Here is a 13,933-nt window from a genome sequence, read left to right as displayed (position 1 = left end):
GCCGGTGATTTGCATTTGGTCAAGATTTGGAAGGTAGAGACCATCTACCATGCTGTACTAGTGGACAAGCAAGCTCCTGCCACCTGACGTTGTTTGTAGCAACTAGACGCCGTGTCTCAGTGTCTGTCACCTGCTGCATGGGCTTGCGGCAGTGCTGGTGGCAGCAACGGCGCTGACTTCCTGTGCCCTGCGTCCCAGAAGATGATACAACCCGAGTCTAAAAGCTATGTTGGCCCCCAGTTTCTGCCCCTTCAGCTTTTTCTCTGATTTTTTAAGAAGATAGTATTTATTTATTTATTTGAAAGAGACCGAGAACAAGCAGGGGGAGGGGCAGAGGGAGAAGCAGACTCCCCGCTGAGCGCAGAACCCAACACCGGGCTCAATCTCAAGACCCCGGAGATCATGACCTGAGCCGAAGTCAGATGTTTAACCGACCGAGCCACCCAGGCGCCCCTTTTTCTCTGATTTTTAAGGACCTCTGTTAATTTCTTTTTTTTTTTTTTTTTTTTTTTAAAGATTTTATTTATTTATTTGACAGAGAGAGACACAGCGAGAGAGGGAACACAAGCAGGGGGAGTGGGAGAAGGAGAAGCAGGCTTCCCGCGGAGCAGAGAGCCCGATGTGGGGCTCGATCCCAGGACGCTGGGATCATGACCTGAGCCGAAGGCAGACGCTTAACGACTGAGCCACCCAGGCGCCCCAGGACCTCTGTTAATTTCTATTTGAAATACCTGCGGATTTTCTTTTCCTACAGTGAACCCTGACTGATACAGTATTTAACCAGGGATCCAGCTTTCTTCCTAAACAGCCAGATATTGTACAGATTTCATTGGGTAATCCCTCTTTCCCCGTCTAGTCTGAAATACTACCTTTATCATAGACTAAATTTATATTTGTATTTTGGTCTATTTCTGAATTCTCTTATTGACCTATAGTTCATATGTCTTTCCCTATTTTAATTCATGCTATATTTTATTTTAAAAAATTTTTAGGGGTGCCTGGGTGGCTAGTTGGTTAAGTGTCTCATCAGCCTTTGGCTCAGGTCATGATCCCAGGGTTCTGGGATTGAGCCCCGGCTCGGGCTCCCTGCTCAGCGGGGAGCCTGCTTCTCCCTCTCCCTCTCCCTGCCGCTCCCCACTGCTTGTGCTCTTTTTTTCTCTCTCTCTCTCTCTCAAATAAATAAATAAAATTTTTTTAAAAAGGTCTAAAAAATAATTTTAAGCTCCATGCCACACGTGGGGCTTGAACTCATGACCTCAAGATCAAGAGTGGCATGCTTCACCAACTGAGTCAGCCAGACACCCCTAATTCATGCTATATTTTAATGTGTGACAGATATAATCTCCACTCACACCTAAATCACTTATTTTTCAGAGATTTTCTAACTATTACATTTTTCTAAATGAACTTCAGTATCATTTGGTTAATACCAAAACTTACTTTGGTATTTTCATTAGCTTTGCAATAAATTTATAGGTTAATTTAAGAGGCGTGGACAGCTCGGGGCTCCTGGGTGGCTCAGTCGGTTAAGCATCTGCCTTCGGCTCAGGTCATGATCCCAGGGTCCTGGGATCGAGTCCCATATTGGGCTCCCTGCTCAGCGGGGAGTCTTCTTCTCCCTCTGCCCCTCACCCTGCTCACTCTCTCTCTCAAATAAATAGACAAAATCTCTAAAAAAATTGACAGCTCTATAATATTGAAACTTGAAATTCAGGAATATAGAATGTCTTTTTATTTACCTAAATCTTTATGACCTTCAAAACCTTTATTTTCTTCCTATAGGTACTGCAGTTGCCATGTCTGTCTTCTGTGGTTCCATATGAATTGGATCTTTTACCTTACTTTCAAACATCTTTTATATAGGAATGTTATTTTTTGATATATTAATTTCATAACTTGCTAGTTTACTAGGTAGTGATAACAAAATAATAATATGCAGGTGCTTACTTAGAGCTTTATATGAGCCAGGCAGTGTTTCAAAGTGCTTATATTACCTCATTTAATCTTCTCACTTAATCCTGTGCGGATAGGCACTATTATCATCATCATCTCCATTTGAAAGCCGAGAAAACTAGGGCCCAAAAAGGTTATGTAATTTAACCTGGGTGTGCGTGTGGAGATGAAAGCCTTGTCTCTCTTCATGCATCGAACATGGGAACAGTTCACTGCCAGTGAAAGGGTTGGTTTTTGGTGTCTGCGTTTTATCTGAGGCCCTTGTATACCTTGGTTACTATCTGTCCAGAGTTAGTATGTATGTGGAGCAGAGATTTACACTGATCCAGTGCCCTGTGACAGGTGGAACCAAGAGTGTGGTGGCAGCACACACTGGCCCATTCAGTCACTTAACACCTCACTGATGACTTTGTCCTATCACAGTGATGTGAGATCCTTTGAGGCCTCCACCCTACATATACTTTAGGCTTAGAATTAGATCGTGTTTCCTAAATCTCTTGCTGAATTTGAAGACATAAGTTATCATCTCACATAAATTCCTGGTATAAACTGATTCCACCTCCAGAATTAGCAATTACGGATTCTGATAAGACCCCGAAAAAGATATTTTGCTGTTAGAACTAACTGAAACCATTTATTCGCTATCTCGGAAGCCCACGCTTGCTTCCTGTTGAAATGCGCTTGGTTTATAAAGTATAGTGGATTCACATTGTTCAGCCATATTCACAAAAAAATAAAAATATCAGCCGTTCACAAAGACACAAAAATTCTTGGATTTGAGCCGCAAAGGTCCAGATCCTGACAGTTTATTTTGTAAGATGTGATGCCCCCATAACTCAGGTATTTGTAACCCTTTGTGAATTGTCAGGTGGCAGGCAGTTTTCTTTTAAAAATCAAAGGAGCATGGGGCGCCTGGGTGGCTCAGTCATTAAGCGTCTGCCTTCGGCTCGGGTCGTGGTCCCAGGGTCCTGGGATCGAGCCCCGCATCGGGCTCCCTGCTCCGCGGGAGACCTGTTTCTCCCTCTCCCACTCCCCCTGCTTGTGTTCCCTCTCTTGCTATCTCTCTCTCTGTCAAATAAATAAATAAAATCTTTAAAAAAAAAAAAAAAATCAAAGGAGCAACAAAGTCTTCATCCCACGGTAAAATTTCTACTACCAAAACAACATTTTGAGTATTAAAAATAAACATATTCAAATTTAGTATGAATTAGGTCTATTTTAAATCCTTAACCGTAAGATTACAGTTGAAAGGAGTGATTAAAAGATGAGTTTTCATGGGGCGCCTGGGTGGCTCAGTTGGTTAAGCGACTGCCTTCGGCTCAGGTCATGATCCTGGAGTCCCGGGATCGAGTCCCACATCGGGCTCCCTGCTCAGCAGGGAGTCTGCTTCTCCCTCTGACCCTCCTCCCTCTCATGCTCTCTGTCTCTCATTCTCTCTCTCGCAAATAAATAAAATCTTAAAAAAAAAACAGATGAGTTTTCATTTGTATAATCGAATAAAGTGGATGGCTAGGACTTTTTTTTTTTTTAAAGAGTTAAAAGCATTGCCCCTCATCCTGCTTCTTGCTCCTGGCAGCCTCAAGCCACCGGAGCACCACTACATGTTGGAAGCACACAGAAAGAGGCCTCTGGACGGTGGATGCTGCCATCCCCCTGCTCTCAGCAATGGTGAGCCCCTTGACTCAGCATTAGAAATACAATTACTTTTCGCTAATGAACTTGTTTTTCTGGTCTGTTACTGCAGCAGAATTAGAAGAGAGATCTGTCAAAATTTACACAAAGAAGGGAGGAGACAGCCAAGGCTACAGGATCAGTAAACATAAAGTTATCTTTGTAAATCAGAGCCTAGCACTTTTCCAGAAATTCTTAAGGACATTGCCCTATTTCTGTTTCTTAGATTAAGCACGTTGCAGTGATGGTTCATAATAATCCTCAATCATTAAGGAAATGTAAAATTACATTTAGGATATAGTTTAATAAAGCAGAGATGAGCCATATTTTTAAATAAATGATTATAATAGTTAATGTTTCTCTAAAGGTTAGTTGAGGGTTTAGGAATATTCATTTATGGTGGTCCTTTCTAACCTGGGTTCCGTGGGTTTGCTTTAGGTGTCCATGAACTTTTAAAAATTGTGTGTGTTCGGGGCGCCTGGGTGGCTCAGTCGTTAAGCGTCTGCCTTCGGCTCAGGTCATGGTCCCAGGGTCCTGGGATCGAGCCCCGCATCGGGCTCCCTGCTCTGCGGGAAGCCTGCTTCTCCCTCTCCCACTCCCCCTGCTTGTGTTCCCTCTCTGGCTGTCTTTCTCTCTGTCAAATAAATAAAATCTTAAAAAAAAAAATAAAATAAAATAAAAATAAAAATTGTGTGTGTTCTTATATCCCTTTTCCCTGCAAGAGGGGACCATGGGGGAGGGAGACTCCATAGCTTTCTTCAGTTTCTCAAAGACAGTTGAACCCAGAAAAGATTAAGAACTAATGAATCATACGAGAACCCTTCAAGCCAGGGAAGTGTAATTTTAAACTTGGGGACAGGATAGTGTTGCTTGGCACACAAAACAGGTTATCAACTTGTGATTAAATTTAGGTAAGTGATGAATCTAGAAGCCTCTTAGCATATACACAGTTAAAGCTCCCTTTTTTTTCCTCTTAAAATGCTACTACCACGGACGCCTGGGTGGTTCAGTTGGTTAAGCGTCTGCCTTCGGCTCAGGTTGTGATCCCAGAGTCCTGGGATCGAGCCCCACATCCGGCTCCCTGCTCAGCGGGAAGCCTGCTTCTCCCTCTCCTACTCCCCCTGCTTGTGTTCCCTCTCTAGCAATGTCTCTCTATCAAATAAATAAAATCTTTAAAAAAAAAAAAAAAGGCTACTACCAGTCTTCACTCTCTACCTTATGGTGCCAAGACTTAAAGTACCAAGTACCTTCAGCCACAAAGTCAGAGACATCTTCAGCCTGGCCTCTGCTTTATCTCTTCTAAGGCACCCGAAACCAATTTCCAAGCCCCAAAGTTAAAAATAGCCCATTCTCCAGCCAGCTAGACAAATAGCAGCTGCCTTGGCCACAAAAATCTTCAAAGTGGGAATGGATTCAACTCTTTACCACTGAGCAAAGCTCTGGGGGTTGGGAAACCATTTGTTGACTGTTTCGAGTAAATAGAGACCTCAGGAAGCAGGGAAAGAGCCAATCATGTGCTGCTCTGTCATTAAAGAGGTTATAAAGCAGTCTTAAAGAAGCAAATCAAAATCTTATTCTGACATTCTACATGAAATGCTATACATTTAGTTAATCCCCGGTACATAGTTTTAGTGAATTGTCTTCACTTTGTCCCAAATTCATTAATCTCATTTTTGCATCTGACTTCAAGAGATCTTCATGTAATTTATATTATAAACATATTGTAAGAATTTCATACCGTACAGAAAGTAAAAGCACCATAAGGTAGAGAGTGAAGACTGGTAGTAGCATTTTTTTTTTTTTTAAGATTTTATTTATTTGATAGACATTGCGAGAGAGGGAACACAAGCAGGGGGAGTAGGAGAGGGAGAAGCAGGCTTCCCGCTGAGCAGGGAGCCGGATGTGGGGCTCGATCCCAGGACTCTGGGATCATGACCTGAGCCGAAGGCAGACGCTTAACCAACTGAACCACCCTTCCCTGAACGATGCCCAGTTTCCATTTCCTGGAGGTCCACTGAATATTTTTGTGTATTGTTCCAGAAAATATGTATGCCCTTTGAAAAACATACACAAATGCGGTCACACTACATATATTAGTTGTCTTGCTTTTTTTCACTATCTTGCAAGATTATCCACCTCATTTTTTTCCAGTGGTGCAGAGCGCTAACTGTATGCCTGTCGTTATTTATGAATCCCCACAGAGTATTAGATCGTTCCACTTGGGGGCTCTTTCCCTCAGTGCTCCAGTGGCCACCCCTGTGTAATACGATGGCCTGTTGTGTGAGTCACCTATGAAGTAATTGCTAAGAGTGGGGTTTCTGCTCAGAAGGCAAGTGCTTTTACGTTGGTAGGATTTGATACCAAGTCGCCTTCCCACCAGGTTACACCAAGTTACACTTCCATCCCCAGGGTACAAGAGCACCTGGCACCCCCAGCCTCACTGACACTGGCTTTTCTAAACTTTAGTTTTTGCCATACTTACAGGCAAAGGTATAGTTTGGTTCTATCCTTTTTTTTTTTTTTTAAGTAATCTCTACACCCAAGGTGGGGCTCGAACTCTTGACCCTGAGATCAAGAGTCGCATGCTCTTCCCACGGAGTCAGCCAGGCACTCCTAGTTTATTGCTTTGATTTCTTTTATTATGAGTTAGGAATAACAGTTTATTTTAAAATAAATACTTGTTGATTTCAATTTTAAGAATCAGGGTCCATTGTTTTTTCCTTTTAAGCACTTGGTGCCCCCCCATTTCTTACAGTTTTGGTATTTTCTCTAGAAAGTCACCTTCCTAAATGGCATAATAAGATACTTTTGGGGGGAAGATCAGTTTTCTTTGCATTTCTCTTTTTTTTTAAGTCCTCGGTTGCCTTGGGTCGAACTAGTATTTCAGTTGATTCCTCCATCTCTGTACTTTGGCAAGATTTTCTGCAATAGTTCTAATCATTCGATCAGTAGTGTCTTTCAAAATGGTTGCTGTCCTCAGGGCATGATCCAAAGACGAGTTTAAAATCTACAGAGGAAAAGTCCACACATTTTGTTTAAAGTTACTGTTTCTGTTAATTGGGTTATCTCATTATTAAACATTGCAAGGTGGAATTTTTGGAGTATTCTTTTCCCACCCAGTCTATTCCTGTTTTTGACAGTTGGTTTCCTAGGAAACCAGTCTGAGATGGAATATATTTTTTAGGGAAAGGGACAGAAAAAAAAAAAAGACCCAACACATGACCGATGAGTGTGAATCAGAGGGTGAGATCAGCAACCTGCCAGGCTGTTGCCCTGCCACAGAGGAAGAGATCTGTGAGAAAGAAGGCAAGCTCTTTGGGGGTCGTCGAAGGGGACGGAGGAGTCATAACCCCTGGGAGGGCACCCAGGGGGATTAGTGCTTGCGTTGGAAGCATTTGAAAGTGGCCTGGGATTTGACTGGAAAATTGGGAACCAGGCAGTTCTAACCCCAGCGTCACTGGGACAGACTTGGGAGCGGCTGGAAACAGTCTGCTGCCTTCACTCCTGGCCCAAGGGATCCTGTAGCCGAGGCACCACCCACAAAACACTTTCTCCAGGAAATTTCCCTTGGAACCAATTTAGGAATAATACAAACCATGTGGCTGCTCAGGCTGTGTGTCTCTGTGTTAGTGCTGAGCACAGATTGTGTTTAGCGGAGCATTTTCTGGTGCCCCCATACTGTAATAATTTAAAAGGTTTTGTGGTCAAGACCATACTTACAAGCTGCAAGGATTCTAGGATGTTTTTGTTTTTCTTTTCTAAGTCCTCACCTCAGATTCTGTTTCTTCAGTACTGCCAAAGTTGCTTAAGGATTTGCTTCCAGAAATCCTGCAGGAGTGGAAATGGGGTGAGGGTGTAGCAAGGTCTGAATGGTAGGTCATGAAAACCTTAAGATTTTTTCTGGAGGGCAAAAGCATATTTGTATAAAACTGCCCTCTCCCCTTGAGCTTGTGGTGGTTCAGTAATGGCTGTGTGTGTGTGTGTGTGTGTGTTGGGGGTGAGGAGTTTGTGCTCTCTCTGCCTTTCGCCTATAGTCCTGTTGTGGCTGACCACAGAAATAGTTTGTTCCACAACCATGAAGGGTGTTTTCTCCCAGAATCTGCTCTTCTTCCGTTGCCACAGAAAGAGGCAAAACTCTGATTTTTATTAGGTTTTCATTCTTTTCAGGCCAGCCTTCTATCCTGCATATTTATAAAACAAATGCACACAAATCTGCCAATTGCAAGCACTTTGAGTTGAGTTCATTCTAGCACCAGTGAGCTTACAAAGTAAGGAGGCAGCAGCAGTAGAAAGATAAAAGCAGCACCTCTTTAAGCAGGCTCCCCTTGCCTACTACACTATGACTCCAGTGTCACCACGTACGGTTGTTGCAGTTGAGCACTGCATAGCTCTGGGAGGTTTCGTTCACAGTGTATGCAAAGGGCACTGCGTGGTGCTATGCTTTGCACAACAATGAGTAGTGGCCTTAAGGGATGCCACAAGACATTGCCTGTTGACAGGTGGGCCATGGAGCCATCCTCATGTCCCCCTGGCTTGAGATTCCTTCTGTTAAGCATTACTTCTTTGGTACATAGGACACTTGGAGCAGTCATCTCCAGAAAGTCTGGCTTCAAATGCTTGTGACCCAAAGCCTCCCTTCATCCCCCCCCCCACGACCACCACCACATTCACATGAGTTGGTTCCGCAGGTTAGTTTAACACATTGGATCTATCATCCAGTTGAGAGCATCAGAGAACATGAGCATCAGGAGCCCCTAGCTAATGAAAAACTCCAGGCAGAGCAGGGCAGTGTGGTGCAGTGGAAAGGGCATGGGCTTCAGAGTCCTCTGTCTCCCTACCTCCAATCAGTCACCATGATCAACAATAATAGCCATCACTTGCTGAATGCCAGGTACCTTTCCAAGTGCTTTATATGTATTGACCCAATCCTCAATGAGTTTGGCACTATTATGATTCCCATTTGGGGAATAATGGGGAAATAATGGTGGGGAAAGGGAGGCACAGAGAGGTCAGGCAACCAGCTCAAGGACACAGAACCAAGATGCAAACCCAAGACCTCGCCAGAGGCAACATTCTTAAACACTGCACTGCATTATCGTAGGAGCTAGTGAGTTCAGACTGAGTGAGTGAGTGCAGAGCCTGAACTATTAACCACTCTGCTACACTATTGATTCTGCCTCCTAGAGAGCTCTTGAATACTAGACCTCTCTCTTTCCTTCTCTACCACCCTTGGCCAAGCTACCATCATTTCACCTGGAATATTGCACCAGCCTCTTACTTGGCCTTTGTGCTCCAATCCTTGACTCCTCTACTCCATTCCCACTCCTTTGGTACTTAGAATGATCTTTTAAAACACTAGGAAACTTTACGAACACCTTCATTGGCTTATTATACTCAAGAGTCTGAAATCCTTCCTGTAGCCGACAAGCCCTTGCATGGTCTGGCCCTACCCATCCCATCAGCTTCCCCTAACCAGCCCCATCATGGCCCACAGCCATGCGTACTACACTGATCCAGAACTTGCCAAGGGGCCTTCCCATTCCAGCAAGCTCTCTTAGACTGGAATGTCTTCACTCTTACCTCTACATCCCCTTGCTAGTTGATTCACACTTATCCTTTGGTGTTCAGCTTCCCTGAACCTCCAAATTAGGTAATGGCACTCAGTACACCCCCTTTTTGGCACTTACAAAGACTGGCTCTTCTACCAAAAAAGTAACTTCCATGAGGGCAGGGACAGTAGTTTAATTTTTCACTGTGTCCTCAGAACCCGGCACAAGAGGCTGCTATTAACACTCAAATACTTGTTGAAGAATAAATGAATGTTTGAAGTATCAGCCATACTTTGGTTTAAATCTTGGCTTGACTACTTATGATCTAGGTGATCTTGGGCCAGTAATTTCATGCACTAAGCACATTGTATGTACCCAACTGATTGGTAGTCATTTTTGTTGTTATTAATAATAAAATAATACTTACTTTCCTGGTATGGGCTCATGTTCATCATGAGAGGATTTTGGATTCGATGTCTGGGAACAGATCCATTCTGGTTTTGAACAAGCTGAAAAATGTTAGCTATGATTAAATTCAGAGCATCACAAATGATCCCCAAATGGTGGCTATATGGGTATCATTTCCCGAACTTTTCTGTATGAAGGAAATATTTCATGAAATTTTAAGAAGTAAGAAAATTAGGGAACATAGAAAACAAAGAACTTTCTATCAAGTATTCTGAATTCAGGAAAAGAATTTCAACTTATTTATTGTAAGAAATTCAACTTTTAAAGGGAGTTTTATCAGTAGCCACAAGACCAGGAGTCTAGGTTTAGGTTCGCTGGGTGCTAGCTGTGGACATCTGAGCATGCCGTCCAACTTCTGCGGACTCAACTACTTCATCTGACAAGTGGAGGGATAACTAATCCCTTTGACGGGGATTGAAGTCTTCTCCAAACCCATGAGCAAGGTTTCTAGGAGTCAGAAACTAAACTACATGACTAAGACAATTCCGGAAAATAGAGACTAAACAGAAAAGAAGATAAACGTAGGAAAGACACCATGGAAGACAAGAAGAAAGCCAGGGAAAGGAAGAGAGGAGAGTCGATGGCCAATAAATATGCCTTCTCTGTTGCTGGTTCTCCTTCCCTGGTCTCCTGTCTTACTCACCAGTCTCTCATAACTAGGCTTCATTCCCCCTCAGGAGGGTCCCATTTGACAAGGGAACTGGGAGACATTGTCCCTCAGACATGGAAGGCAGAGCAGAAGCCAGAAAGTCCAAATTAGTCATGTTGACCACCCGAACTTAAGTCGTGATGAGCAGAGGTACTAAAGAGTTCAGTCTTAATCTTTTGCTAGTCTCCAAATATAAATCTGGATTTTATTTGAAACATAGAAGCTCAGAGTTGGGAAGGATCATAGGGTCATCTTGTCCAGTTCTAGTCTGGTCTACAGGTTTGCAACATCCTGACAAAGTACATTGTCTCCGGATGGGATCCGTAGAGACATCTCTACAGATGGGGCTCAGGACCTCCCACAACAACCCACTGCATTCCAATTTCTGGAAGGTTCTTTTCAACACTGAGCAATGCCTCCTTATGACTTCTACCCTCTTGGCCACTATATATTTACTAATGCAGCTCAAAGTCACACTTCAGATGACTCAGTTGATCCCTCATTCCCTCATATATTGGAATGACAAGTCTCACGGACTGTGGACCCAAAGGCCAAAGAGATAGTAAAGAAATCTGCTCTGTTGCTTCTGCAGAGTTTAGTGGCTGTCATCTTGAGAGAATACATGCACGTGAAGGATTTGGCAGCTGGGGGGGGGGTGCATAGGGGACGCACAGCTGAGTTCAATCTGGGAAATGGCATTCCTTCATCTTGGAAATTGGCAATTGTGAAAGATAAGAAACAGTCTCCCTGATGCCCTGTCCACAGATAAGGAGAGAAAGTGCCGGAGGTATGAACTTTCCCACAAGGAGAGGATGTCAAAGAACCAGATGTGGCTGTGGTTCAGAAGCAAAACACGGAGTATTTCCTTCCCTCCCTTTTGTTCCCTCAGCACACTCTGACTTTGTTAATTCTAGCACCGCATTTTGCCACGAACTTCCCTTATTTGGGTACGAGTTCCTTTCGATAAATGGTGAACTCCTTGGGGAGGGAGGAGCCATGTCTTACTCATCTTTATAAATAAATGTTTGTGGGCTTTTAATTTTTTCCAAAGACAGCAAAATTTTGCATTGAAATTAGCATGTTTAAGGAGTATAAAAACAGTCTGTTTCTTTACATGCCGACTTTTAGTAGGGACATATTTAAAGCTTTCACCACTCCTGAATGATAGCAACACTAGTGGTGACTCTTCAGTTGGTCATTTGTGTAGCAAATATTTATTATTTGTTATCAACCTGCACTGAGTTAGCACTTAATAACTTTCGGAGTCCTTTATTGCTAGGATTTCCTATCTCCCAGCCCCGGCCCAGCCTCTGGCCATCCAGGATGCCGGGGGGCCTCAGGTGAGTACTGGAGAGCCAGGCAGCAGGCTGGAGAGGGCAGCCCCCCCCCCCCGAAGGGAAACAGTGGCCGGTGTGATGCGGGTCCCGCACGCCTGGGAGACCAGCCTGCTTACAAAGATGAGATCGTGCAGCAGGCGTACTTACACGGTGAAGAATTTTTATTTTCGTTTAAAAAGCAGAGCCTGACAAAGGCACTTCTTTCGTTAGGATTTAAGTAATTCTGTCCCGGCATGTTGTATCTGTAATGAAATTCTAAAAAGAAAAGATGAAAAATACAACTCACTGCCGCGGACAGCAGCTGTCCCCACTTACGCCTTCCGTGCAAGGGCCCCGCGTCACGCTCACCTTCAAGTGGCTCTTTGCCACAGACTCTTCGGGAATTATGACTCTTAGTGCCACAGTTCTCACATTTATTATTCTGCAATCCAGTCCCAGAAGCAGAAGAGCAGCTGGGGCCTGCAGCAGAACCTGGAAAAGCCCGAGTTACACAAAGAAAGTGTGAGTTTCTTCACTAGAGTCATAAAGTGTGGCAGCTCTAACCAGTCGGCGCCAAAGTGTCCACTTCCCCAGCTGTGTTCCCAAGGGGAGTTGCCAGCCTCAGGATGACATTTGGAATCCCCGTATGACAACTGAGAGATGTTTTGATAAGTAACAGATCTGATAGGAAAGCCTCAAGAATTTACTCGCACATGGAGGTGCTTAGGGAAGGTCTGCTGAATGGATGGGTCCGTGAGAACGTGGCCCATTGAACCAATTACAAATGCAAGATCGATACTTTTCCAGATTTGCCCTGATACACCCTCATTCTTTTCTCAGACCCTGTTGTGGCCAAGAGCTTGTGTTTTGTCACCTGGACAGTTGGAAAGATGGTTTTTCTCTACATCAATTCCGTAAGCCGATATGGGAAACTGAATTATAGCTTTGCCGTTATCTGTGCCACAGAGGGGCTAGTAGTAGAGAGCGTGTGTCTAGTGCAGGTCTAGGACCTGGCAGGCTGTGGGCGATGGAGCCCTCCAGGTGAGGCTAGAGCGTGAGAGCCTGGGCCAGACAAGTGAGCACATCTCGGCTCCAGGACAGGTGAGACCAGGGGACAAAGACTCTGCCGACGACGCTACCTGCCTTGCTACTCTGGTGATTATGCTCATTTGTAACACTATCTTTCTTTCTTTTTTTTTTTTTAAGATTTTTATTATTTTTTGAGAGAGAGAGAGAGAGACAGCGGGAGAGGGAACACAAGCAGGGGGAGTGGGAGAGGGAGAAGCAGGCTTCCCGCTGAGCAGGGAGCCCGATGCGGGGCTCGATCCCAGCACCCTGGGATCATGACCTGAGCCGAAGGCAGATGCTTAATGACTGAGCCACCCAGGCGCCCCTGTAACATTATCTTTCAAAGAGTAAGTCACAATGGGGTGAGCTCTAGGGATGTTTTTTCTTTTCCATATCTCAGTCAGTAGTCATTGAGGGGCGCCTGGGTGGCTCTGTTGGTGGACCGTCTGACTCTTGGTTTTGGCTCAGGTTGTGATCTCGGGGTCATGAGATTGAGCTCCCTGAGTCGGGCTCCGTGCTCAGTGTGGAGTCTGCTGGAGATTCTCTCCCTCCCCTCTGCTCCTCTCCTCCCACTCGTGCATGCACTCTCTCTCTCTCAAATAAATAAATAAATAAAATCTTTAAAAAAATAGTCATTGAATTCCCTCTCAATCCATAACTCAAGGAAATTGCAATAAAGGATTGAAGGCATTCCCTGGGAAGGTTGTATGGTGGAAGGAGCATGAGGTTCAGATAGACCTGAGTTTGAAGTCTGGGTCTGCCATTAGTTAGCAGTGATGGTTAAAAATATGTCCACAAATTCTCTGATATGTTCTTCAGAAGGTAGAGCCTAATTCTTCTCTCTTTGAGTGTGGGATGGATTTAGTGACTTGCTTGTCACAAATAAAGTGATAATGATGCTGTATCACTTCCAAAACTAGGTCATAAAAGACACTGAAGCTTCCATGTTGGTCTTTCTCTTGGATCACTTGGCTGCCATGTCATAATGACACTCAAGCAGCCTGTTGGAGAGGCCCACACAGTGAGGAACTAAAACCTCCTCCCAATGGCCATGTGAGTGAACCATCATAGAGGCAGATTCTCCAGTCCCAGTCAGGCCTTCAGCTGATGGTGGTATTGGCCAGCATCTGACTACAACCTCATCAGAGAACTTGAGCTGAATCACTCAGCTAAGCTGCTCCCAAACTCCTGACCCATAGAAATTCTGAGATAGAAAATGTTTGTTGTTTTGAACCATTATATTTTGGGATACATCACTA

The 13,933-nt window shown here is 44.2% G+C and overlaps 1 protein-coding gene across 1 annotated transcript in view; it reads right to left on the bottom strand.

Moving 5' to 3' along the window:
- Positions 1-5,870: 5,870 nt before the first annotated feature.
- The window catches only part of AKNAD1 (AKNA domain containing 1), a 120,293-nt gene continuing 112,230 nt past the window's right edge, over positions 5,871-13,933 (bottom strand). Inside the window, exons 12-16 of the mRNA XM_078071772.1 lie at positions 11,976-12,098; positions 11,775-11,882; positions 9,601-9,682; positions 7,395-7,524; positions 5,871-6,631 (exon numbers count right to left, since the gene is read on the bottom strand). Of these exons, the coding sequence (XP_077927898.1) occupies positions 6,500-6,631; positions 7,395-7,524; positions 9,601-9,682; positions 11,775-11,882; positions 11,976-12,098 (575 nt within the window). The 3' untranslated portion in view covers positions 5,871-6,499. The remainder of the gene's footprint in view (positions 6,632-7,394; positions 7,525-9,600; positions 9,683-11,774; positions 11,883-11,975; positions 12,099-13,933) is intronic.

Source organism: Halichoerus grypus, chromosome 5, assembly GCF_964656455.1.
Source record: "Halichoerus grypus chromosome 5, mHalGry1.hap1.1, whole genome shotgun sequence".
Classification (NCBI taxonomy): Eukaryota; Metazoa; Chordata; class Mammalia; order Carnivora; family Phocidae; genus Halichoerus; species Halichoerus grypus.
Note: the sequence above shows the minus strand (reverse complement) of the source record. Positions and strands in the feature narration are given on the sequence as shown.